Below are 27,584 nucleotides of genomic sequence, written 5' to 3'. Positions count from 1 at the left end.
GAAGAAAGTAGTTAGTCATGAAGTAATTAACAGGTAAAATAGCAAGCTATTAAGCTGCCAAACCATGTATTAACTTTGTTTTTCTAAGTTCAGAGAGCTCTAAAAAGGCTAGTTTTCTTTTACAACTTCCACATTTTGTTAACACTGTTGATTTAAAATCCTGTTTGCTGGATAGAGTGGAGAGTGTAGGGAAGGACCAGTTCCTCAGCCTTTGTAAAGGGATAACTGCTGTTCACCCTTTGGCATCACAGCATATTCCTTGCTGGCAGGCACCTTCTGACAGCAACCTCTCCCTTAAAAACATGGCTGCATTGCCTCCCAGCAGGAACGTGGCTTAATAAAGATGAAAAAGAGCAAGAAGTTCAAATATCTCTTTTGTATGCAACATTTTAAAAACTCTCCCTCATGCTTCAAAGAAATTAAAAGCCCTTTAGCTTAGCCCCACCAGTTTAAACTGTGTGCATCTATTAGTAATAATAATACCAATACCTGCAGTGGTTGAAACTTGTCTAACACGAATAATTTAATCATTACTGTGGTGCCAAGAAGCTGTGATGGTCTTGTACTGGATGTGACACCCGGGAGGAGATCAGCCCCTATCAAAGGCTGTAGGGGAACCTAAAGGTAGAAGCTGTAGTTGCCCTCCTCCCCAAGAGAGTGGTGCTGGTGACAGAGTGTATTTCCCTTGCTCTTTTTTCTGGGCTAGCCGCAATGGCCAGGTGGGCACTGTTCACTCGGTGGATGACACTTTTCTGTGCTGCTGCTGGAGTGGTGATGAGTGTGTATTGCCAGCTCACAGCAGGATGGCCAGCTCAGTGCTGTGCTCTCCTCTCTTCAGATCATGCTCAAGTTCCCAGGGATGCTAATTTTTGCTTTCAAGGCCATGGTGAGGATAACTCGTACAGACTGGAAGAAAGATTGGTGCCTGTCTGGGATGCATGTGCCATGCATGCGTTGTGCATTAACATGGTGTCATTTCCATTCCAACGTGCTGCCAACGCACAATCAACCCTGATCCAAGGATTATCTTCCCCAAGCCTTTTTGGGTTGCTAGGTCCATAGCATCTCCCTTGAATGTTGGATCTGGGCTCCTAATGCACCATGTTCCCTGTAATTAAGTGTATAAGCTCCTGAAGGGTGTTTGTGCAACAGAGGCAGTGAATCAGATGATTTTTCTTTGGGGCACTGAGCACCTGGAGCCTGTGGCCATTATTTAATTACACTGGCTGTGAGCCACCCCGTCCTAGACAGAAGGGCTGGGTTTGTCTCCTTGGATCACAGGCAGCATTTTTGTCACTTCCAGACTAATACGTGCTGGCTGGTTTGGGATCAGAACAGGTGGTGGAGAAGGGGGAAGGCAGGGCTGCATCTTTTGCTGTATCTGACCAACCTGGGCCCTTCTCCCTCCCTGAAATGGCTGAGGTGAGGATACTGCAATTGGCCTGTTCAAGGCTTTGCTGGCAGCTGTGTGCCCGTGGGAAGCACAGCCCTGTGTCACCTCTGGCCCTTCTAGCCCCTGGACCGAGCTGGCTGCCAGCTGTCCCCAGCGGCAATGGGGCTTTGGGGGGACGGGGCACTGTCAGTCCCTCTGAAAAGTGGTGACACCTTCAATGCTCCACCTTGGGCTTAAAAAAGGCCCCAAACCATAACAACAAAGCCATCAACCAAAGACAAGCCCCCCCAAACCCCTCTAAATCCATTCTGAGGCAAAGTGATGGCATTTGAACAGTTTTGTTTTATTTTGAGGGGGGTTTTTTTCCCCCTTGTTGGCAGCTTTTAACAGTGTCCCTTAAGCACCAGAGTCAAGCAGAGGGGCTGAACAGGTGACTTTCCTGCCTGGCTGGCCTCCGCACCAGGCAGTGATTCAGCAGGAGGTTCCTCAGGTCCTCCTGTCCCCACATCCCCCAGTTCCATATCCTACTCCCCCATGTTCTCCTGTCCCCCTGTCCTCACATCCCCCCGTCCCCGTGTCCCGGCGGCTGGATCCCTGAGCCGCGGGCTTGGCGCGGCCGCGGCGCCCCCTGGCGGCGCTGTGGGCACGGCGCAGCCCGGGGCCGGTCCCGCAGCCGGCGTCGGTGCCCGTGCCGGCGCCATGCCGGTGTCTGTCCCTCAGCCGGTGTCGCTCCCTCAGCCGATCCCTCAGCCCGGGGCGCGGCGGGGCCCTGGTACGGGAGCAGGAAACACCGGGGAGCTGCACATCCCCCGCTCCTGAGGGATCCCCACCCAGGAGACGGAAGCGCGGGCAGAAGGGTGTACTTTGAAGCCGAAACGCCACCACGCGTCTCTAGCCAAGGTCAGCAACATGATGAGTAGCGGATGATGAGGGCAGAATGTCTCATGTGATGAGATAGGAAGGTTAAAAAAAGCTAATAACCACTAGTCATCAAATAAAGTTTTTTGATAGTAGTTCTTGAAAACTTTTCCCGGTGCATGTGCCACCCTAGAGCTGCACGGTCATTCAGAATCCCTGCTGGGAAGCCTCTATATGTGGAGAACACTGTCTTCCCCTCTTCAGGCACAGAGCCAAACTCACTTCTGACAACTGGCAGGAGCTAAGCAGGCCAGGCTTAAAAAGCAGAGGAGTAAGTGTGTACAAGTCTGAATAATAACCAGAGCACTGGGCAACAAGGTGCCTTTTGGTGTCTGCCTGGACCACAAATTATCATTCTGACTACAGGTATGTCCACTGGGCCAAGCACTGCACTGCTAGTCACAAGCACAGGGAAACCTTGCGCAGCAAACGTGGTCAAGGCCTGAAATATTGTGTTTGAAAGATTTTAGATCCAGCTATGATAGCTATTTTGCTTAAGTGGTCATTGCCTGTTGTCTTGACTGGGATGATTTGTTAGGCCAGACCTGGATTAATACCCTTGTCCTCAGTGACCAAGTCATTCTGGAAATGAAGAGGAAAAATAAGGAAGCAGGGACAAACTGAGGCAAAACAAAGTGTATTTAACCACATCTTTCAAGCTTTAAAGGTGTGGTGTCTTTAAAGCTCCAAGCTGGACCCGTTCTTCCTGTGTCTGTTTCCTTTGCTGTAGAGGCAATCTCCCTTACTGGCTTTCTCAGCTACAAAATTCCTCTCTTTGACAAGTGAGGGGAAAGATAATTGCTGCCTGCTGCCCTCCCCCAGGATCCTGGGGAAGCCTCATTCATCCTCCCTGACTGCAGGTGTGTGACATGGAATGTGACAGCTTATCTGATGGTACAATCCCCAGCACTCTGCTCCAAGAGGTTTGTCTGCACCTCATCTTGGAGCTCATCTCTTTGGGCTCAGCTCTGTCTGGGACATCCAGAGCACGAATAGCTTCACCCAGCTCCCAGTGAGGCTTTTCAGTTAAGCCCAGTGCGTGTTGGCTATATCCAAACGCTGATGTTCGGATATGAGACCAAAAACCCAGCACGGGGAAGAATTCTGCTGTTGGTTACCCAGCTACGTGGCCAACATTCCCATACACCGGACACAGAGAATAACAGCATAATCCAGCTGCTTAAGAATTTATAGGATGAAGGATTACAGCTGCTTTAAGAGACAGAAAGGAGCTAATGTATTTCCTGTGACTACACATCCTGCCTCAGCCCATATCCCTCCGTTAATTACTCCAGGGGGAGCAGCTTTTCCTTTGCTGCCCTGTGGTGGCCCCATGCCAGAGGGGATGGGCAGCGAGCTGGGTTCCTTGAGCCGGGGTCACGGCAACGACTTCTCCTGGACAGAGCCCACGGGACAGCACAGCCAGCCCCGCGGCCCAGGGCACAGAACCCCGTGTTTGAGCCCGGGGACACCGCAGGGGACACCGCAGGGGACACCGCAGGGGACACCGCAGGGGACACCGCAGGGGACACGTCCCGCCCCGGGCAGGCGGCCGGAGCCCCCACGGCCAGATTGATTTCCCCGCTCTTCTATGAAATACGGCCCTTGCGGCCCGTCTATTCCAGCGAATACGGCTGGCGGGGCCCGCCCCCGCCCGTGACGGCATCGGCGCGCGGTGGGGTTGCGCCGCTACTCGGGACACCTCGGCCCGGCGGGGCGGCGCCGCTACACGCAGCGTTACGGGCCATGGCTGCCGAGATTCACTCGCGGCCGCAGAGCCGCCGGCCCGTCCTGCTCAGCAAGGTCGAGGGGCACCAGGACGCCGTGAGCGCCGCGCTCCTCATCCCCAAGGAGGACGGCGTCATCACGGCCGGCGAGGACAGGTGACCCGGGGCGCGCTCCCCGCCGGGCAGGGCCGGGCCGCGGGGCTGTGGCGGGAGCCGGGGCGGCGGGGGCTGCTGAGGGAAATCCGTGTGTGCGCTGTGCCTTTGCCGGGCGGCGCGCAGGGACTCCGTGCTGCGGCCGTCAGGAAATCCGCGGTCCCAGGGAGGAAGATGCCATCAGCTGTGAGGGAGGATTGGCTCGGCCCGGCCGGCGCGGGACGCGGCGCTGACACTTTCCCGGCGGCGGGGAGAAGCTGCCGTGCCCCGTGTGCGCTGAACTGCCTCTGCGGAGCGGCTGGAAAAGCACGGCTCCTCCTGAGTGTGAACGGGTCCTGCCGGGGTTATGAGCAGAACCAGGAGGGTGGGAATATGTTTCCCTCGGCCTTCCGCTCTGCTGGCTGAAACACTGGCAGTGTGTCACTGCTTCCCCCGCCTGTCGGGAGAGCTGCAGCTCCCCGAGCTGCTCCGGTGGGAACGAGCCCGTTCTGTTGGCTCGGTGTGCCGGTCCCAAACCTGCTTCCCTCTTCCCTCAGGGACTGAGTTGGCAGATCTGAAGGGAGAGGGGGTGATGAGCTGCTGAGCACGGCGTTTTCTGCTTGGAAGGGAAAGTGTCTTCAGAGTCTAACGCTGGTTCTCGGCACTGGCTCGCGTGGCGTGTGAAACAGAAGCTGGTCATGTCGTTAAGCAGACAGATGAACTCCGATGAAGAAAAAGTGGAAATGAGAAAGCAGCTAGTATAGAGAGTGGTGGCCAGGAGAGCGGTGAGGGGTCTGCAGAGTATAGCAAGAGATAGAATTTCACCCCTGCTGTGTGGAAAGTGACTCTTAAATGTGAAGAGGGGTGGGAGATGCTTCTTAAGGAATTGTGGCCCCGTTTGAAAGAACGATGTTTAAAGTACAAAAGTGCAAAAGTCTTTGAGGTGTAGCTTGTTGCAGGGGTAATTTTACTGTTATGCTAGAAAACTTTTAAAACTAAATTTGCATTAATATTTGCATGAATTTCTGTTTGAAAAGCCTGACCTTGTGAGAAATAGGAGGATATGAGTGCTGAAAATCAGCAGAGCAACGGTGTTATCTGACCTGGGTTTTCTGGCATTTATTTTTAGGTCAAAAAGTGCAAACGGATCAGCTGTCTAGTTGGTTTGTGTCATCCCTTCCTGTGGAGATGGCTTTGTGCAGTACATGCTGGATAACAGCTTTTGGATGGGAATGGGCAGCTTCCTTTCCTTCCAGTCACTCAGGTGTCATTATCTGTGTTAGTGTTTCGTTTGTTTTGATGGGCTTCCTGCAGGAGACAAGAGGAAATAGTGATTTTTAAGACTCCGTATCAGAGTTCAACCCTCACACAGTTTCATGGCTTGCAGAGGCTTGCCTGTGGTAGACAGTGCCAGCGTTTAAACTCAAGGTCTAATGCCGAAGGTTGAGCAGTCTCCATGCTTCGACTGCTGATAAGAGCCGAGGATGGAGCTGCATCTTTATCTGGGCAGGTTTTGATGTTAGATACAGACCTGTGCTGGGAGAGCAGAGGCCACCGCCCACCTTGGGTGTGTGGAATTTCCGAGTGAGTCTGTGGACTCGTGGCTGAATTTGTCACCCGCCTTACTGCGAGAAATTACTTCAATCTTTAAACTTTCAGAAACTGTGGCACTGTATTACCTCTAATCTGGGATACCTCCTCCAGTACATCAAAGCTTTCACCTACAGTTCAACATGTTGTCAAACAGTGCTCCCCTGTTTGTTCACTACAAGTGGGGTGTAGGTGTTAATACTGCGTAACTGATTATGCTACTGGCAGCAAAGTGCAGAGTACAAGGAGCAAAAGAGCTGCTGTGTGTACTGAGAGCAGGGCTAAAGTATTTTTTATTACATCTTAATGCAGCTAAGGCTGTCAAGTATTTCATAATAACCAGCCAGAGGAATGTGTTTACAAGTTGGGTAATGAGGAAAACATTGGTGCACAAACATACTCTGTGAATGTTGTAGATTTTTCTCTTGTTGGAACTATTCATCGTGGTTCTTTCTATTTTAAATTATATTTCTTAGAATGAAAAGTAATGGTTTTATTTTTTCAGAGGATACAAAAAATTTCGGAGGAGATCTGTGAATTTCAACAAAATTCTACAATTTTTTTTTTATGCTTTAAAGATGAAAAAAGAAGCAAGAGTACCTGCAGGAGACAAAGAGTTAATTTTCCCAATCGGATTTTTCAATAGGACACTTGCCATCTGTGAAGCTTTCTCAGAACTTATCTAGAAAGGATGATTAACTCTGTGTCCCTGTTGGCATCTTGTCTGACCCTGGCTGCAAGACAATTTTGGGAATTGTTGCCGCGTGTCCTTCAGCAGACAAATAGCTAAGGCAGGAGGAGTGTTTCCCAGCTGCAGCTGGGAATGCTGGGGGATGATAAGCTGTGTACAAGACCCTAAAGATGAAAGTAATGTATTTACTACAGGCTAACAGGAGCTCTGGAGTCACTGGCACATTTCAGTGCTGGTGCTAGGTGACTGTGGGTAGCTGCTCAAAATACAGTATTAGCTTTTGTTGTTATTGGGGTTTTTTTTGTTTTGTTTTGTTTTGTTTTTTTTTGCTTATGAAACTTAAATATTGGTCAAAACATGTGTTAGTTTTAGCGGAAATTTGATAAAAAGTATCAGCTGTGTCTTTGAGCTTCCATTGTAATGTGATTAAACCAGATTCCTAATGCTCTTTTGGGAACAAGGTCGATAACAGTATAAATGCTTTTGATTTAGTTAAACTACCAAAAAGAGGCTCTATTCTGTTCTTGCTAGGAAAACAACTGTCAGTGGTAGGAAAGCAGTTGTTGGTAGTTTGAAGGAGTTAGGAAGATGCAGTGCTGGGAACAGGGCTGGTGCAGCAGTTGCAGGTACTGTAACAGGTTTGGATTTGACTGTTGGTCCTTCATCACCTCTCCCTCCCTGGCACCTGTGCTGTTGGCTTTCAGGGGGCAGCTTGTGTAGCAGGAGCACAAACAGTGTTAGAACACAGCATTGTCTCTGCTCTCAAACCCCAAGTTTTTTCTCCAGCACTGTTTGGTGCTTACTCTGTAAATGAAACAGCAATTGAGAACAATAAAAGCTCTTAGAAATTGGTAAGGCCACAGTCAGTGGTGCTTGAAGGTGGTTTTTGAGTGTCTTTCTTTAATTACATAAAAAAATCCTATGCCAAAACCCCTTTGAGTTGTGCTTCTATAAATGTGCATGCTGTCCAGCTGAACGCAGCTTCTGGTTCAATACTGAATGTTAGGGAAGTTTGGAGGTAATTTAAAATCTTTTTTTAAAAAAGTTTTGCTTCCTTCTGCCACTCTCAGAGACCTGAATCTAGAATTTAAAAAGTCTGTATCTATCTCTGTGCTCCTTAATGAGTTTCAGCATTTTTACTTAGTGAGTAAAAACCTTACTGAGACTGCTGTCAAACAACCCTGTGTCCTTCTAGACCCTCACTAGGGATTGCTTAAGGAGAAGTGAGTGGTAGCCAGCACTTCTCAGGTTCTGAGCATAGGATTCTTCATTAAATAATGACCAAGTTTTGAGGAAAGTGCTGAAGACTCCAAGGCAGTTGTCATAACAAAGCAGTTGAGTGGTTGAAGGAGATTGTGGGGGTAGCATTACTGGTAGCATTCTCTAGTCCTTTAAGAACTAGTATTTCACAAATTAATTTGTCCTAACATAAGGAGATGCATCACAAAAACGGGTCTTTAAGAGAGAGAATCAGGGAGAAGTGGCATTTTGGCACAGGTCACTCGCTGACTACTGGGAAACGATCTCTTCAAATTTTGCTCAGTCAGAGCTTTATATAATTAGATATAAAGCTGTCTGACAGCTTATCTTTGCAAGCATGAGGTGAGCAGAGTCTAAATCTTACTTAAACCAAAATAAGAAGCTTTCAGAAGTTAATTTTCCTAACTCTTGCAGCTATTTACTTAGGCTCTTGACTTCACTAAGGGGCTGTACTGGTGATGATCAACACAGAAGTTATACTTCCATTAAATAATTTCTTAGAAAAAATCGCTTCCTTTACTGTACTTCAATATAATTAACCACAATACTGAGAGGAAGCTGAGTCTGCTTTTGAAAAAGCAATGCATGATTTTGATCACCATGATAAAGTAGCTTTTTAAAATAAAAAAATAATTGCATGACTTTGCCTAGAAGTGAAAAGAGTTGAATTAGTAAGAGTGGAAGCCACCATCTGAGATGTTCAGAACAGTTTGAGTATGATGGAGCTGCTTTAAAAAGCAAGTTAAAAAGCTGATAAAGGTGCACAGGTGCTAACCTGTGCTATTAGGCTGGCATCATTAGAATGACTTGAAATCATTGTTTTTCCCATATTCTGTGTTACCAAAAAATAGCAACTGCTCTTCTGAAGAGGTGACTTACTGACATAAGGCAGGCTGTTGATTATTGTAAAGAGGAAGTGATAGCTTTTGAGACAGTCTTAATGCAAAATATTTAGTGGACTGTACTAATGTATATATGCCCCTAAACTGGTAAAAAATAACTTGATTTAAAAGCTGAAAATCATTGTTTTGGGACAGTGTATGCTCAGCTGTATTGTGTTTTAAGTTTTTGAAGAGTAGTACATTAAGCATGGGCATTGTCATTTTTGAGTGGTGTTTTAAAGAAAAGCCTTTAAATGGATTGCAAAATCAGAATGCTACTGTTGTGTCTTCAGCAGTAAAAGTTCTGAAAAGTTTTGCTTGTGGTGCAAGGCACTGGTCCCCTCCTGTGCTCTTTTTGTAAAACTCTTTACTGGCGATCCAACATGATGTTTAACTAATCAGTCCCCCAGTATTTTTCTAAGAGAATTCTAAATACCAGTACTTCTATTAGCTAACAGTAAACAGAACAGCTCAGTGAAGCCTCTTGACAGCGTTTCCAGGTACATATATTTCCAGATCATTTAGGAATGAGGAAGTTGGATTTAAACAGTAACAGAAAGGCAAACAATGGTCTGGAGAGGAAATCTCAAGAGGACTTAAATCAACCTGAACACTGTCTGCATGTGTGCCCTTAACTTCTTGGTGTAGAGTCCCTTGGATGTGTCTGTTGTAGGAATGTTTTTAATTGATGATAGCTTTCCACTTCCTTGCTGATACTCTTACATCCCCCCTCCCAGGATTTGACAGTCATCACAGTAGTATAATGCTAAATGTTCTCAAGACCACTTATCCTTTCCTTCCAAGAGATGACTCTGGAAGGTTGCAAGCTAAAGCCAATTTTATAAAGAATCTTAGCATGCCGTCCAAGTCATCTTGTCAGCTTTTCAGTTTCCGTTTCACTGGCTCATCAATCCTGATCATATTTAGGGCAGAGAAGCAGTGCAAGCCAACAGCAACTAATGCTGCTTGTCCTTTGCATTCCTACATGAGGGATTAGAGGCATGGCTTAGAGGAAATAATACTGAGTTAGATATGCTGTCCTCCATGGATTCTTAATAGTTGGGGATGGAGATGTCAGTAATGTGCTGGTCTAGAAGATGATGTGCTTCTGTTATTAATGTTCAGTATATGGCTTGCTGAAGGGTGAGTTACACAGGGATGCTGTAAAAATTAAAAAGTTAGGACTTCCATAATGAAATGAGTTGCATTTTTTTAAAATGTATCAAGACACTTAATCTGCTATAAACAAACTGGTTTGCTCTGCCAAAGATAGAAAGTTTCTGCATTTTGACTTATATCAGCCAGAACCAAGAAGGAAGTAAAGGGATGCAATTTGTAGCAATTTCTGAGGTGAGCTGAAATATTATTTCCATTTCATACTTACTGATACTCCATGTATAAATAGTTTTGAAGAAAACTTTTCCAAATCCAAAGGTGCCTATTCTTAGTGCTAGTATTGTTATGTTAGAGCAGCATTTGAGTACTGTTACTTTTGTTATGTCATTCTTCTATTATATTTGAGTAGCACAAAAGCTGAGGGGAGTGGAGCTGATCTATGAGTAAATGAAGTGGTTCAGATGCAGGGGGTGATGCACTTACAGATGGTTCTCCTGCTCTTCCCATGACACAGGACAATCCGAGTGTGGCTGAAGAGAGACAGTGGGCAGTACTGGCCCAGCATCTATCACACCATGGCATGTAAGTACAGTATGGACCTGGGAAGTGGTGGCCAGCCATTGTATGAGTTTTGTTCCTATGCTTGTGTAGAAATACCTTCTCATTTCCCCAAGGACTGGATTCCCTCAATGATCTTGATTTTGGGAGCTTTGCAGCAAATTAGCTCAGACTTTGATTTGAAACTAGCTGCCTGGTGGGTGAGATCTATGACAGTGTTCTGTCAGAACCACATCCTCCACCAGGTAAATCATTGTGGATCTGCAGCTGGACGTGCCTCAAATGATGGCAAATAATTTGTCTGCCAACTAAGTGAGTTTTTCTAACCACTAGCTGAAAGTTGAGACATAAGAATACTCTCAGCTTTCCAAGGTGTGCATTTTTCTCTTTCAGGGCTGCATTTGAGATCATTTTAGTGAGTTCAAGTTCTTAAGTGTAACCAGCTGTTGCTGTTAGCTCAGCTTTCAGCCTGTGTAAAATTCCTCTTGCTGAGTTGCACCTTGTGGCAGGAAATCATGTTTGCGTATGGTTCCTGTTGGTATATCTGAGTTACAGTAGTCATGTTCCTGTCCTCAGCTTCACACATGGGAATTGAACTGTCTTTCCAAGGGATGTTAGCTATGCAGACTAGTTTCTATCAAACTACTTAAACAGCTTTTGTCCTGAGTGAAAGAATTGACTTTAATAAATGTGTATCCTAATACCTCTGTTTAAATCCTGTAATGTGCTTGCTTTTTTTAACAGCACCATGTTCTGCCATGGCTTATCATCATGACAGCAGACGGATATTTGTTGGCCAGGATAATGGAGCTATCATGGTAAGTTGCTGTGACTTTTCTTCTGAATGTAGGTTAGAATTGCTCAGATTGTCCATGTGTTGCTGGCAGCTGGTAGTCTGTTTTCTTTCCATTCATTGTGGAATGCTGCTACTGCCAAATGGCAGTTCAGCTGAGATGTATGTGGGAGGACTGCAAAGCAAAGGTTCTTCTGGCTAGATGTGAGCCAGGTAGCCTCAAGAAGCCCTTGAGCCATTAGTGCAGCAGTGGGCCCAAACAATGACATTTTGCCAAGGAGTTGTTTTGAGGGGAGTACAGTCAGCTGGGCAGAGTGCCCTGGTGATGCACTGACAGGGGTTTTGAACCACAGTGGGTTTGCCCCTGGCCAGAAGTATGGGTCTGTCTCTATCCTGCCATGCACACATCTCTGGATTTGCTTGCTGCAGATCTTTTTATGATGTAGAAATTTCAACACTTGCTCTAAAATTATAAGGGGTGTTCGTCTCTTGCTGGGAGTTCTCTCTTTCTCTACTTTTGCTGTAATTGCTGTCCCTGTCTTGGAGAGCATACACTTGGCAGAACAGAAACTGGGTTTTATTTTTGCCCTCTTGGTGAAGGAGGGGAATCTTGTGACTCTCAGATGCTTTAATGGTTTCCTTTCTCTATGAAAATAAGGTCAAAATAAGAACTGCCCCATAAGGAGCCAGGCTACTGCATGAGTGTCATAAAGAGTGATTCCACAGATAACTGCTATGAATAGCCTACAAAGAGCTGTGTAGAATTCTAGTGATAACTACTGGAAAATTCAAGTCTCAACTGGTAAAATTTCATTAAGTCTAATGGATCAAATAGAGAACGCTGTCACTTAAACCTGTCCCTTGTGAAGTCACAAACATGCAAATCTTAAGTACTATAAGATGCAGTTTTGTTTGCTCCTGCTGGGGACAAATGCGAACTTGTCCCTTCCCATAATCTCCCTTCAGCAAACTCAACTCTGAAAGGATGTTCCCTGATGAAAATTCAGTTCACTTAACACCTTAATTCACAGTTGGTATTGCAGTGTGCTTTGCTCCAGCCTCAGAAGCTGCTTGTTTTTTGTGGGATATGCAACTGCTATGCAAATTTTGGTCTGTGAGGTTGCTGCTTCTTTTTGCGTATGTGTTGCTTATGCCACTGTGGTATCCTCAAACAATTTCACTTTACTTTTAGGAGTTTCATATTTCTGAGGACTTTAATAAGATGAACTTTGTGAAGACCTATCCAGGTAAACTGTTAACCACTATCTACACTAACATTTGTGTAAACGGAAGGTATCTACAATACTTGGGAAGCTGGGCACAGTCACAGATTAATCGAATCCAGATATGCTTTAACTCTGACTGACCTTAGAGTTGCCACTTAGTTGGGGGATAACTGCCATAAGAAAAATGTTTTGTCAGACAGCTGAGTCCAAGTTGTAGTCGTTAAGCTCACTAAATCACTAGCCTGCAAGTGTAATGAGCCAGAACTAGTGAGCTCAGCTGGAGTAGTTGTACTACACGAGTGTTGGTGTAAGAGCTTTCTAAAGGTGCATTTTGGTATTTGCAATTTCTCTCCTTACTTCTTGTAATCAATGGGCTTGGTTACTCCTAGCTCAAGGTAAGAGTACTTACCTTCTCTGTCATCCTAGGGGGGCAACAGGGATGAAAAAGAGCTTATTTTTCCACTGTGTGGGAAACTGGGTTTGTGGGATTGTTGTAATATTTATAAAGATACTGATTTCAGCATTTGTCTACACATCCTTTAGAGAAATACAAAACTCAGTTGTTGGTTAAAATTAGAATATTAATGTGAAAGGCCTGAAGGAAGCTCTTAAAGACTGCAGATAATGTAGCAAAACAAAGTGCAGTTTGTCTTGTGACTCCCTGACACTGATAGAAGCAATGTTCTTGCTTGGGAGAGAAAGGCCTTGTTCTTAAAGCAACAAAACCTCCCTTTATCCTAAGGGAGATGATGTGACAATTAATCAAGGGAAGTACTTGCATCTTGGGGGGCAGGGGAGGCTTCTTTCTAAAGAAGCCCCAAACCAGGACACACGTGTAACTTCTTGCTCAGTGGCAGCATTCTCAACAAAGCTGGGTGGGATTTGGTTGCTGTCACAGGAAGCAGTTCGAATGCCATGGACTAGATATCCTTTCAGGTGCTTAGAATTATGAATGTGAGTATAGCTCTCTAGGCTTAGGGAAAGATGCATTTAATAAAACAATTCAAGTTTTTAGACGTGTTGTATTACTCCCCAGAAGTCCTGAGCTAACTAGAGGAAGCTGAGGGTTTGCTTGTTTCTTAGTCTTGGGTACCTGGGCTGATCTCAGTCCCTCTCTCTCTGGGAAAAAGGCTTTCAGCAGCTGACTGATGGGTTTGGTTCACTTGAGCTATTCAGAAGGCAAATCCTAAACAGAACTATGGTAACCTTTTCATCCAGCCTTGATGCAAGTATAATATAATGATAAAAGATTTCCCTGGGGCATTGCCTGGATATCATCTTCAACCTCTGTCTGTCTGAGTTAGAATGGAAGTACACAGCCCTTTGATTTTTGGGGAAAAATAGCTGGAATCTTTTTCTCCTCACAGCTCACCAGAATCGAGTGTCTGCTATTACTTTCTGCCTGGCATCAGAGTGGCTCATCAGCACGGGTCATGACAAGTGTATCAGCTGGATGTGTACCAGGAGTGGGAGCATGCTGGGGAGGCATTACTTTACCTCTTGGGCTTCATGTCTACAGTATCCTTTAAAAAATGATTGCTACCCTGAAGCTGGAAGAGTACTTTGTTCCTTTACCTCAATTTGTTCCCAACTTTTCACGTGTAAAAACTAGAGTGACATCTCTTGTAAGTCTGCTAACCCTTATTGTTATTAGAAGTTTAATACCTTTATTTCTGTTAGTGGTTATTAGATAGCAGGAGAGACTATGAGCTGCAGAAATCCCAGTCTGTACTAGTTCCTAATTTTGAGGTGTCTGTCTGTAGCATCTTGTGGAAGTGACTGTATCTATAGCCTGGCCCCTAGATTTCCTGGACAAGTTACTTTGTTCAACAGATGCCACTGTGCCTCTGAGTCCTTCTAGAGCATAAAACATCGTGAAAACCCTTTGGACTGCTTTAATTTTTCTGTCTTTGCTCAAGTTAATCTTTTCTATCGTTAAGCTACCAGGTACATTGAAACTTTATTCACCAGTTGTAATTTGTCTGTGTACAATTTGCTTTCTGTAAACTACATTTAACTGCAGCATTTGCAGCTTAGATACTCTGGTTGTCTATTCAGCTGTAAGTACTTCAGGGCATTCTTTACCCTATGTAAAAGACTTACAAACCCAGTAACTTGAAAGGTAGTTCACATATCAAAGCTTTTGAAAGTAAGCTTTTGAAATTCTAAAACTATTTTTTAGCTTTTGTTAATGGTGGCAGTTTAGATGTTTAGTAATTGAAGGTATTGGTTGCTGTATGAGGTTTAATGGCAATAATGTTTGAGAAGTAGCAAGATTCAAAAGCTGAAACAGGTCAACAACATCTCTTGAAGACATGAAGCCCTCTCTAGAGTGGCTCTATACCTGTGTCCTGGTAAGAAGCTGGGAGGAAAGCTCAGTTGCCAGCTCCATGTCTGGCCTTCTGAGGTCTCCCATCTGTGCAGACCCTGCCTTACTGTCTGAAGAACTGTCAGGTTTCTGCTGCTCTTCTTTAGAGTCCAGGGGAGTTTTGTCCCACAAAACATTCCATGTACAGCTCACCTCAGCTGAATGCAGCACAGAATAGGTTACAGCTGGTTTGTGTGTTGGAGACCAGCTCACAGCAGTCTGGTGAGCAGTCTGAGCCTCACTGAATTTAGTGGGTTCTATAGCTAATGCTATTGCAAATAATGGCACAGTTTATTATTAAATGGAGAAAAGAATATGACCTTTTATATCAATATAAAAATAAATTTCCATCGAAGAACTTGACATTTGAAAATCCACTGTAATTGCTCTGCCTTTAGACTTGTGTTTGGACGAACCACCTTGCTGGTGTGTGTACTAGGTCCTTGGTCTCCCTGTGGGGAAGGAAGTTGTTTGTTAATGATCCTGTGTGTAAGCTTCTGAAAAACACAGCAGAGTGCCTATTCTTAACTGGATTAGTGGGGATAAGGCAAGCCTGAACATCCAAGATGAAGAAAAGATCACATGTTCAGGGAGTTAGAGGATTTGTTGAAAGTAAATTGTTTATCTCAAGATCCTGAAGGCTTAAGAGATTTTGGAATGTAATCAGATGGCAAAGCCTCTGCGTTTTCACTTAGGGTGGTGGGCTTTTTGGTAGACTGTCTTTTTAAAGTTAGGCTTTTCTCTTCGATACCAGAGGCTAGTTTTCTAGCTGCTGCTTGTGTTTTTGTGTGGTTCCAAGGGGTCACCTAAGTTTATACACTGCTCTTGGGTAATGTGGTGTCAGCTGCATGGGTCTTTTGTTGCGCTTTCGTATATTCTGAGTAACAAAAGTCTTCTAAAAGCAGCAAATTATCTAGTTCCATTGACTTGCTATGTTTTGGTTTCTGGAGTTCATAGTTGCATCATGGCAAAAACCGAGTATCAGAACTGTTCTGAGGTGTAATGCTTTTACCCAATGTGCCACCTTGTTAATGGATCCCATGTTAGGATGTGGTATGGCTTTTATATCAGTGTTAACTGACAGAATCCTTTCTGAAATTAGTTCAGTTTTCAATACCACACTCAAGGACCTGCATTGGTGAACTGGGAAGTCCAGAGCAGAGGACAAGAAAGGAGATAGTCTGACCTTGCCACTAGCTAGAACATTGGGAGTGTACTTTCACTGTAAGGTGAATGTGCTGTGGAGGTTCCTTGTATCTTGGTTTTCCTCTCTTAGGGATATCAGCTACTAACATGCTAGAAAATGAAGGGTTTATTGGAGAAGATACTAGGTAAGACTGAATTCTGCCCAGTGTCCATGAGGTGCTCTTAATGGTTGCAGAGAGCTCTGCACTGCAATAAGTAGCCTGATGAGTTTTGGCATCTTGTAGACAAGCATGAGTGTATTCTGTAAATATCTGCTAGAAATGGCCTGAAGCTACTTGGCTTGCCTTAAACTAGGGCATGGATTATCTCATGGCTTTCTCCAGTGGGTTTCTAAAACTCTTCTCTTACTTTCCATACATTTTTACTTGCACACGTAGGGAAGCGTGATGAGAAGGAGGGAATCAGAAAGGTTTTTTAACAGTCTCCAACCACTTTAGAAGTAATTATGTAAATATTTATCTGGTGTATTAAAATGTTCTTTTCCAATTTTTTATACTCTCTAGCCGGCTGTTTCAGTCATGTAAAATACTCTTCAGACAAATAAAGCTTCTCCTTGACTGGTGTTCAGATATGATCATGAAACTCAGCATGCATTTGTTGGTGATTATTCTGGACAGATCACTCTTCTGAAGCTTGAGCAGAATACCTGCTCAGTTATCACAACCTTCAAAGGGCATGAAGGTAAAGTAACTCTTTGTCTTAAAGCCACTTGTCCCAGATACGGTACCTCTTTTTGAGTTGGGGTGAGATGTTCAGTTGCATATCTGCCTCTTAAGGGTAGATACTGGATGAAAAACAGTCCAGGGTGGTGGTTATCATAAGCTCTTGAAAGCTGTACTTGACTTCCTGTTAAAGAACAAGCACATTCTTGCTGAAGGGAAATCTTAGCCTTATAAATACCGACAGGTATTTTTATTATAGATGAAAAGTAAAAGTAAACATAAGCCTTCAGTTAAACACAAGTTATCCACTAGATGGCCACCTTTAAAAGCTTTAGTCTCCTTGACATTGGAGAAACTGCCTAGTTCGGGGCAAATGTCTCATCCACTATAGTACAGCTGAAGTCCTTATATCAAATGTAGAATCGAGTGCTCCATGACATTATGTAGATCCAGTCTGCTGCAATGAGTAAGGCAAGAATGCAAATCACAGAATAATGTGCAGCTTAATAATATGCTGAGAAAAATAAACAAGAGTGCCTTTTCCCATGTGGTACTGGCAGCTTTCAAATCAGCTGACAGTTTGCATGTGTGTAAGGATGAACTACTGGGTCATAAGTCTGACCCACTGGAAAAGGCTGCCTTGTTTAACAGCTGAAAGTGTAGAGTAGGCTTTGTTAAAGCTGGGTAGACTCCTGATCTACAGATGACTGTAAAATGATACACTTGGTTTTGAATGCAGGAGGCAAGTTGGGATTTTCAAGTGATAAGTGTCTCTTCTGCTTTCAAGGAGAATTTCTCTTTCTGTTTAGAGCAAAATAATTCTCTTGGCTGTAGAGACTCCTTTGCCTCTCTATACTTTTGCACTAGTCTGTGTTCGAATGCAACTTCTTGGTAGGTGCTGCAGTTAGTCTGAAAACAGAATATGTGTGTGGCACTTTCTTGTAGTGTGTGCTCTCACTTGAGTTGTGATGGGCTTCCAAGAACCAACTTCAGCAGTGCTGTCCACGCAGCAGCCAACTTTGGCTCATATATTTCCATATGGGGACTGCAATCCTTAAAACAAGAACTGAACTAGCATAAAAGATTATTTCAACTGGTGTAGTACCAGTTATGTCATCTTTTTTCTTTTTTTTTTTTAAAGCAAATCAGATTATGTGTAACCGTTTTTCCTCCACCATATTTGTGTAATATTCTCAAGATCTAGTAACTCTAAACTTAAATGGCATCTAATTCTTCTTTGAATGCAGTTGTGTTTGACAGACTTCAGAAGTCTGATTTCATCTTGTTTGCTTTCCAGCTCTTGCTAAGTGTGACTTCATAAGCAAGCAGTGTTTGCTTTGCAATTTAAATGGTCTCAAAGTTTGTTCTCAGCTTCCAGAATTCACCATGTGTAACAGCCTGCTCTGTGTAATGCTGAGATAGTATTCAAAAGTTAATGCCTTTTGGGTGCACATGCTATTTCCAAATGGGTCAGCTTGAAAACAGCATAGCCCTAAAGGAGGCAAAAAAAATCTCTTGCTTCAGAGCATTGGAAAGAACTGATTTGGGCTGTAATTACCATTCATCATCTTGGTTTTGGACTAACAAGGCTTTTGATGACAGCTGAGCAATGGAAGGATTCTTTAAAGGGGAGAATCTCTGCAAGGGAATAAAGTGTCTCAGCTTCACAACTATAGGTGCCATGAGCAACAAAATTATTTCTTTAGTCTCCTGGTTTCCGTGGGTATGGGTTTCGGATAAGCCTGCTACTGTCAGATGACTCATTTCTTTCTATCCCTAATTCACAGTCACACTGGGCCTTCTGAAATCTAGATTTTTAATTTGGTGAGTCGTGGCAGATTTGCTAACAGCAGTGAAGTTGTCACTTTGTTTCTTAGTCCAGCTATTTTAAGGTTGTAAATGGTTATGTGAGGGAGTTGCTTTACCTGAGAATACTGTGAGCTCTGCTGCAACCACTGACCAAGCCCCTCACTGTGTTGTAGGTGCTGGTTTCTGTTTGGCACTGTTAGTACTTCTATCTTCCAAAGCTCACACAGCAGCCTGGCAACTCTTAAAATCACCTGCCTAAATACAAGGGACAGAACTCAGGCTTTCTGGCTTAGGCTATATCTGTCTTCTTAGGGACATGTGTTCTATTGTCCAGTACTCCTTGCCTCTCTGTCAGGACTGCGCTTTGCTGTTGGATGCTTCCTTTGCCTTAAGGCTTTCAATATGTTACTGGAGTAAGGCAGTACTGCAGGTTTCCCTCTAATGCTCCAGGAGGGCATCACTGTGTTTGGAGCCAGTCCCTTACATCTAACTGCAGAATGTTCTTTCCTAGGGAGCATTACTTCCCTGTGGTGGGATCCTGTCCAGCAGCTGCTCTTCTCAGGTGCCTCTGACCACAGCATTATCATGTGGGACATTGGTGGAAGGAAGGGGCGGACGCTGCTGCTCCAGGGACACCGGTATGTAATGGAGTCTTGTTTCTCATACGTGTCCTGTAACGAACACACAGTCTCCCAAGAAGACTAAATAGCCTGGCAAGATATTTGAATCGTTGTGAATAATGGAGAAAATTACTTTTTGCAGAACCCTGAGTACTTTGAAGGGGAAGAAGGATAATCAGTACTAGGAAAGCCTTACTGATTAATCTTTTTTCTTATTCATGTTTAATACCATGGTTTAGAAGTAACACAGAAGTAGTTTATAGAAAGAGGTGGGTAAAAATCCTAAATCATCTGTTTTGGCCTTTTTGTAAAAATTGCATATGTCTGTATTGTAAATACTGCACTGAGTTACCTGTGAGAGGAGGGCTAGAAACTTTATGTATGAGCATGTTCATGTACACATATAAAATAAGCTTCAATATGTTCCTATTCTCTCTGTCTATCAGAGGTGATAACTGATTGGCTGAATTACAGGGTAGTGTCTCAACTTCAGAAAATGTCATGTCTCCCCTCTTCTGAAGTTGAGGTAGTTGTCTGTCACAATCAGCGCTTAATTTTTAGAGACCCAACACTAGCGGCTGTTTTTAAATGTAGGTCTCCAATTCAGTCTGACAGGCAGTTCACCAATGAAAATATATTCTACTTAGAAATGCACTGGTACTAGAGATCTTGTATATATTTAAAGATATTTATATAGAGTGTTCTCCTCTTGTCTAATTCCACAGATGCCTCCATCCACCTTTGATCAAGACTGATAACCTTAGCCCTAGAACTCTTGTTAAATCTTGAGGATTTAGTTTTATGGCTAAAGAATTAATAATAGAATCTTGGTTACGAAGAAGTAACTGAAGTCAGTGACTGGAGGACTTTATACTGCTGTTACTGCTGCCTTATGTGTCCTGGTGAAGACTTGTTACAGTTAGGTTCTGTTTGTACTGAAGGGGAAAGTAAATTCTTCTGAGAAGCAGCATGACTCCTTAATTCAGTGTAGATGTTGTAAAGTAGTTTGATACTACTCAGATTTTTCGTTTAATTTCTTAGGGCAGACTTTTGTTTTGCCATTACTTTCTTTAGGATTAAATTGTCTTATTGGTGAATGTATACTTTGCTTTGCAGCTACAGCCTGACTTACTGTGATTTGTTAGCAAAAGTGGAATCTCTGTCTGCTGCTTAGTTGCATCTTGCAACAAATATTTCTCTTTATTTTTCCAGTTGTGTCTGTTTTGACAAGTGGCTCTTCTTGCCAACACAGAAGAGTATTTGCACAGGCACTCTGAGCCAGTTAACACTCAGTTCACCGTCAGGGCTTACTGCCAGCAAATGTTAACATGGAACTGTACTGGTATTCTGGTCAGGCCTGCAAGAACACTTTCAGCAACATCCTGATGCCAGGATAGTGCTCAGGTGACAGCATCTGTTCACTCATCCTCAGAGCTCTGCTTAGGGGACTTAGCAAACTGGAAATCACTTCTGGGCTTCCTCAGTAGCTTTATTTACAAGGATAAATCAGTGTTTTCTGGGAAAGCAAGCGTTGTTTAAATGCCTGTGGGTAAACAGTGTGTGCTTTGTTCACAGTGACAAGGTGCAGGCTATCTGCTATATCCAGCTGACACGGCAGCTGGTGTCCTGTTCTGCTGATGGGGGAATTGCTGTTTGGAACATGGATATCAGCCGAGAAGAGGTAAGTTCATCTCACAGGTCAAAGATTTTTTTTTTTTTTTCCCATTTTCAGAGACTAATGTGACTTTCCTTAGTCAGTTTTGCCGGTTGCTTTCCCTATGCTGTCTGGCACTTCAAAGCTGAATGATATTATTGAAAGCTGTTCTGTTCTGTTCTGGTGACTGTCCATGCTGCATTGTAGTAAATGGGTTCCCAGGACAAGAAAGGTGCAGGAGATACTTGGGACTGCTTTGAGTTTTATCTCAAAGAGACAACAGGTTCACTGGAATGGCTGTGGCCTTTGCTTCTGGAACAGTCTAAAGCAGTTAAAGAAACCAATGGACTGTGCTTCAATAGTCTTGAAAAAGGTTCTCAACTTGTGTCAAAGCAGGTAAAGAAGTGAGAGGCAGATTTTGAGATGCAATTCAGAAGGCAGAGGTTCAGTCCCCAGGCAACATTTTTTTGTAAAGATCTCAGTACACAGCAGTTGACCTGGCCATACACTTTCTTTCTGCTTCAGTTCGTATCCATGGTGGTGCAACTGAGAATACTCTTGTTTTCTTACTGTCAGCAATGTAAGAGAATTGAAAAAAAAAATGCTTTGTTGTTCCAGGTTTCCTCCTGTCAAGTCTCAGGGAGACTTCCTCATGAGATGTATAAAGTTGTATAGAATATACAATTTCAAATTCAAATCTATGTACTAAAAATATTGTGCCTCTCTATCTCTTACAGGGATGTTCAGTTAAAGTATCTGAGAGAGCTGAAATGTGTAAAAGCTCTATTTTCATTTGGCCTAGTCCATTTATGGCAGAAAAAGTGTGTAGGTGGGAGAAGGAATGCTTAACGAACATGTGGGCAGGATGGAAAATGCAGATGAGTTCCTAATTATTTCAAACTGCAATCCCATGAAAATAAAAAAGATAATTACTCACAGAATTTACTTCTGGACACCTCCTTTCTTAGAGGGGATTACTGCCTTATAGCTTCTACAGTTTGGACTACACTGGTCCTTAAAAGCCATCCAGACAACCGGAGCATCAGTCTTTAAATGCCTGCAGCAGGTTTAGTAACTCAGATGTTTGAATGAGTTTTCTTATTAAGGCAGTAACATAACATATTCCTGTAGGCTTAAAAGGTGTAGGAGGTGTGCAGGTAACCAATAACTGTATTCTTGGGTTTGGGGCTTTTGTGCTAAACTTTCTTTGTACTGTGCTCTAGGCAATTTATTGTTGTAATGTCTAGAACTGAACCAGGGCATCTTTACAAGTAAAACTTTACTTTGGGTTCTTAAAACAAACTTCCTTGACTGTTGTATGAGGGAAAGTTATTCTGGTTGCTTACATCTCCTGCTCTTTTGTAGGCTCCTCGATGGCTAGAAAGTGATTCCTGTCAGAAGTGTGAACAGCCTTTCTTCTGGAATATAAAGCAAATGTGGGACACAAAGACAATGGGGTTGAGACAGGTGAGGTGCCTGATTTCAGTGCTTAGTGGTACTTCAGCACTTGAGCAAAATGTAAACAGAAGACCACTAAGCCACTAAGGCTGGTAGATCTTCTCAAGTCTTGGTATTTTTGCTGCTTTGAAGGGAGGTATATTGAGAAGTTGGCACTGCTAACACATTTCCAAATTCTGTGAAAGTGCTGCATCAAACTTCTGTCACAGGTCAAAGCAGACTGTGCTAGGAGTGCTCTGTTGGATTTCTCTGATTGTTCCCATGCTTTGGAACTATGGACAGCTAATCCTCAAGTGTTGTGTAAAATGGCAAATTTAACTGAGCATGTAGATGCTCACTCCAGTGAAGCACTAATGGCCCTGTTCTTACTGCACCAGAATGTGAAAGCTTTCCAGGTAGTTTTCTTTAAGAAGGGACTGGACAGGCACCAAATCACCTGTTTCTGGCTTCCTTAGACTGGAAGTTTTTAACTGGGTTGCTTGTTCAACCCTCTTTTTCCCCTTCTCCCAGAAGGAGCTCGCAGGAGAAGAGGATATACACAGAGAGTACGGACATAAATCTATTAATGATCCAAACGACTGTTCAGAACTCCAAAGATGTTGGTCTTTGGTTGAAGAAATAGGGCATTTCCCAACAGGTTGCTGTCTAACAGTCAGAAAACACAAGCTTTGATGTTTTTGTTGTTCAGTGGACACTTGGTGCAGTGGTCAAGTGACATAGTGTAGTGACTTACTTGTTTATTTTCTTCTTCCTTCATGAAGCATCATTGCAGAAAATGTGGGCAGGCAGTGTGTGGCAAGTGCAGCAGCAAACGGTCGAGCTACCCAATCATGGGATTTGAGTTCCAGGTCCGTGTCTGTGATTCCTGTTTCGAGTCGATCAAGGATGAAGAGTGAGTATTAGGGAGTAATAAACTGTAGTAACACTGCTGGTGTGCAGAAACCTTTGGGCTTGCTCCACATCCACACACAATGCTGCAGAACACACTGAGCTGACTCTCTGCTATTATGCCTTGAGGACTGAAAGCACTGTGATGGCAGAGATCTCCATCTGCCTCTGCAGGCACATTTGGATTAGATGTGGGATTACAGCATTTTTATCCTTTGTAGTTCTTCTTTTCCAGGAGCCCAGATCTAGATTTGAAATATATTTATCTCAACATTTCAGTTTAGTTAAAAGCTATTGATTGCACTTAAAATTGCTAAGTGTGTGCCAGACAATACATTACAGCTGCCAGGATGTACATGTATGAGTTCATGTACACTTTCGAAAAACTTTGGGAACATTCTTCAGAGCTCAACATTATTTTCCTCATGCAAAGAAATCAGGTTATACATTATTTGCTGTCTCATTAAACTTGTCTTAGAAATGAAGGAATGCCTTTTCTCTTGAAATGAATGGAGTAATCAGTTGTGAAAATTTTGGGAGTGTTTGGGGTTTTTTGTTGTGTTGTTGGGGCTTTTTGTTTGCTTGAGGTTGGGTTTTTTTGAAAAGTGGGATGCTGTGCCCTAGTTGGCTTCTGTAGTCAGCAGGGGAAAAATGTACCTGCGCTTGACTTTGTAAGCCAGAAGTAGAAGTATTTGCTAGTTCAGTGTCCCACTCTGCTCTAGTATTATTAGGCACGCTGCAGAAGGCCAGAAAATGTCACACTTGTACAACTCCACAAGCAGTGCCTTAGCATGACTTGCTGATTTAATTCTGTCCTCTTCAATATGGTGCTGCAGCTCTTGGAATTGACTTAGTAGTACTTGAGCAACTTAATTTTCTTTTAAGTTTATTTTGCACTGCTGTAATGATGCCATGAAGCTTCGTCTGATGGCTGGCTTTCATTTCACTTGTTCTTGTGCAGCCGTACTTCCTTGGCAACCTTTCATGAAGGAAAACACAACATTTCACACATGTCCATGGACATCTCCAGAGGGCTGATGGTGACCTGTGGGAGCGACCGGATTGTGAAGGTATTGCTGCGTCTCTTTCCTGCATTTCTAAGGGATATTTAATAGAGAGTTCATTTTTGTGAACTCTTTCTTTCTTTCTGACAACTATTGCTTTAAGGTATCTATTGTGGGAAGAAGGAATTGTATTTGCTAGGCTGTTCTTCTGCAGCTAAATGAGGAAATGACTTGTAACTCCACTGTATGGAGTGCAGCTGTTGGATCTGTTACTGTTGTGTCTCTGAACAAACATAGCAGGCGTGGGCAGCAGGAGAATCTGCCAGCAGCCTTAAAGGCACAGAGCTGAGGAAACGTGTAGGTTCCTTTGCTCTTAGCTCCATGGCTTGGAACATGGCCACGGAAAGCCCTTGTTATGAGACAGTGACATGGAGCTCAGACTGATACAGAATCTTGCTGTGCCTGAGCTCTGCATTCACCATGCATGTCACAACTGAGACTGTGCCATCCTGTCCTTGTTTTGTTCTAAGCATGTTTGTGACAAACTGCATAGCACTTCTTAAAACAGACCTACACAGAAGTGCGCGAAGACTCCTGAGCCCCAAATTTGGCTTTTGGTTTGTAAGGCTGGTGTAACTATGAGATTTTGCTCAGGCATAGATTAACTTTGTGTCCAGGGATGTCTTTATGTTTGCTTCTATGCCTTTTGCAGAAAGCCCTGTGAGTCTGACACTAATGTTGTGTAATTCTCCACAATTCTGTTCCAGATCTGGGACATGACACCAGTAGTTGGCTGCAGCCTTGCCACTGGCTTCTCTTCCCGCTGATCTCCTCCGTGGCAGGTTTATGCACCTTATGTACAGCAATATTCACCGAATGAATGGAATCCTCAGAATATTACTGCAAACACTGGTTGCTTGATTCTCCTCCTGCTGCTGTTCCAGGATGGACAGTCACCCTTGTAGAGCGCAGCTTTTCTGTTGGGCTCCCCGGGAATCTCCGTGGTGCTGAAGTGCGGTTCCGCAGCCTCTGGGACTGGCATAAATGGTTTATCTGCAATATGACACCTGGATGGAAGGACCTGTTGTCTCTCAGTTTACATATGTGGTGTTAACAATGTGCTATCTCTGCTGATATATCTTGTACAGATGCCTTGTAGCTAAAACATTACCAGAGTAAAATGAGTGTAGTAAATTCAGTTTGTGCAAATAGTAAAATAACTTATTCTCTCTTCCAGAAAGCAGTTCTGTTGAAATGTTTTTGAGCAGTCACTGTCTAAATTGCCTCCAAAAGGTATGTTGGTTGTTCCTATGGAAGGAGGAGATAGTTTAAACTGGAAGGTAGCTTCTTTCAGATGAGATAGTAAGAGAATCTTTGATCACACAAGATCCTTTATTGGCTTTCTTGTAGTGTTTGTCTTCAAGTTCCGTTGTTGGTGAAATCACTTTTGTGGAACAGCTGTTCTGTGTAGGTAGCTGGTGAGTCTGCAAACAATCCTGGGGTTTTTATGTAGTGTTTTAGCATAGCTGATAAACTTCTGTAGTTATGAAAATGTGCAGCCCACCTACTCTAAAAACTGGCCACAGGTATGAGCCATGTACTTTGACAACTATAATGTTGTTAGAATGGAAACCTAAACAAATCTGTCTTGTTACAAGGAACAGTTAAGAAAAAATGGCCAGCTAGATTTTAGAGATTTTTTTCTGTGGAGAGGCTGATGTTCTTTAATGTTACGGAACCTGTCTCTGCTAAAGTACAGCATAAGTTCAAATACTGTCTTGATGTTGCTTCAACAGATAAATACTGAGCAATAATTACTGAGGTACTGAACAATTGCTATTTCCCTGCACCTAGGAGTGTTAATACTGAGATATCTGTATTGATCCTTTCCTGTTTCAAAGCTGAGAAGTATGAAGAAGAGCTGTGAAGCTTGTGCAGTTGGCACATAAAGGAAATAACCAGTGAGAGATACTGTCACTAAACGGGTTTGTCAGTTGAGTGAATCTCCTACATTTTAATACTTTAAAGGAGAATTTCTTCTGTAACTTTGGAAGCTAAGGTGATATGTCACAGAGTTTAAGCTTGGAGCTGTTAAGACGTTTCTGAAAACAGATGCAATATGTGTGAGGACAAAAACAGGTAGGTCAGCTGGCCTGGAATAGGTGGTGTTACACAATTATCAAAGGTAATATGCTCTTTCTGACAGAAGAGTTGAGGGTTAGACTGTCTACTTACAGCAACAATCAAGTGGTGCTATGAGTGTTAGTGAATTCAAGTCCTCGGTGTGTAACTTGACACTAATAATCTGCATTGGACCATGCTGTAGGCTGAAATAGATTAAGGTCATTAATATGTCATGATTCACTTGCATTTTAAGCCAAAAATCTGATAGTCTCCAAAGGGCATTAGAATCCAGATATGATAGTTACTGTTACTTTGTCGTTTTTTCCATGGGCCTTCTCTGGAAGTTTTGTGAAGAGTTTTTTATTTGCTAGCCTTATTGGGCCACTGAAGAATAAACAAAACCATATTTTGTGGGGATCCCAAAACTTGTCTGGCCTTCAATCCAGGATTTAGCATTTGTCACACTGATTTGATTCAACTCTGACTACATGCTGTATGTCTTAGGTTTTTTTGGGAAGGTTTATTTCTCAGCTGTTGAGGGGAAATCAGCTTGCAGTTGAAGAGCAGTTGCAGCTTTATGCTCTAAGGCCTTCACTTTTCTAAACTAGAAAAGGAAGTGTTGCAGGGGTGTATAAGCTCTTAGCTCTGAAAATTTTCTGCATTCAGTTGCAGACTTTGTTCTGTCTGGTTCTGGAAGAGGACAGAAGCCTTCTTCCTTGCAGCATGTAAGGCAGAACATGAATTACAGTGCTAGAAATGTTTAATATCTCATTGTAATAGGTTAGGAGGCTCTAGGGTGTGGGTTAAGCTGGGAGATTGATGTAGATGTGCACCAGTGAGTACCATGTTTTTCAACCCAGGCATTCTGAAACCTATACCCATGATGCTGAGGTGGGACTCCTCTGCAGTTAGCACTCCAGAACTCAGCTTTTTTAGTTCTGATTACTCAATATGCCCCTGCTCAGCACACAGCTCCCCCCCTCCCTTCCCTGTGAATATTTCCTCTGCTTCTTTACATTATGTTTTTGCCACTAGATAATATATTCTCTACTGCCTAAGGAATCTATTTTCTATAATTGATATACTTAAAGATAGTGTCGGTTCAGATATAATGACAATAAAGGCCACTAAATCATTAGTCTTTTAAGTATACTCTTGGTGTTGAATGAGTAATGCTCACAAACCACTAAAGAGAGAGTAGTTTTGTTTATAAACTATTTTGAAGGCACACGCTCTCTCATGAAACTGAAAATACTTCAACTATGTCAGCTCAAGTGTGCAATTACTGAGAAGCCTTGATTTGAAGCATTACTGATCTCGCTTGTGTAATCTCTTCCTTTGGGGCAGGGAAGGGGAGCAAAGGGTACTAATATGTGCTAATTCTTTCCTAGTTGTATTTCTGTACCCTGCATAGTTAAGAGAATCTAGATAAATCTGTCCTTTGCTCCTCCTTGTCTGTTTTTTAAATTTTGATTACATGTACAATAAAATATTTCTTGATATTCA

The 27,584-nt window shown here is 43.3% G+C and overlaps 1 protein-coding gene across 1 annotated transcript; it reads left to right on the top strand.

Moving 5' to 3' along the window:
* The first annotated feature begins 4,013 nt into the window (after window positions 1–4,013).
* Window positions 4,014–27,584, top strand: WDFY1 (WD repeat and FYVE domain containing 1). The gene is made up of 12 exons (XM_066193169.1): window positions 4,014–4,194; window positions 10,223–10,290; window positions 11,011–11,084; window positions 12,252–12,306; window positions 13,653–13,803; window positions 16,428–16,540; window positions 18,842–18,968; window positions 20,526–20,631; window positions 21,970–22,071; window positions 22,824–22,954; window positions 23,912–24,020; window positions 24,722–27,584. Exons 1-12 carry the CDS (start codon window positions 4,058–4,060, stop codon window positions 24,779–24,781), a joined length of 1,233 nt encoding a protein of 410 aa, XP_066049266.1. The 5' UTR covers window positions 4,014–4,057; the 3' UTR covers window positions 24,782–27,584.

This window comes from Chamaea fasciata, unplaced genomic scaffold, assembly GCF_029207755.1.
Source record: "Chamaea fasciata isolate MVZ Bird 193981 ecotype frontalis unplaced genomic scaffold, bChaFas1.0.hap1 SCAF_11, whole genome shotgun sequence".
Taxonomy (NCBI): domain Eukaryota; kingdom Metazoa; phylum Chordata; class Aves; order Passeriformes; family Sylviidae; genus Chamaea; species Chamaea fasciata.
The sequence above is the reverse complement of the archived record's forward strand: the minus strand, read 5'-3'. Positions and strand labels throughout refer to the sequence as shown.

Bases quoted from the DNA above. Each gene is read 5' to 3' on its own strand.
- WDFY1 (XM_066193169.1), top strand. From the start codon at position 4,058: ATGGCTGCCGAGATTCACTCGCGGCCGCAGAGCCGCCGGCCCGTCCTG. The intron at 13,804-16,427 runs GTATCCTTTAAA...ACTGGTGTTCAG, and splicing joins TCTTGGGCTTCATGTCTACA to ATATGATCATGAAACTCAGC. The intron at 22,072-22,823 runs GTGAGGTGCCTG...TCCTTCATGAAG, and splicing joins AGACAATGGGGTTGAGACAG to CATCATTGCAGAAAATGTGG.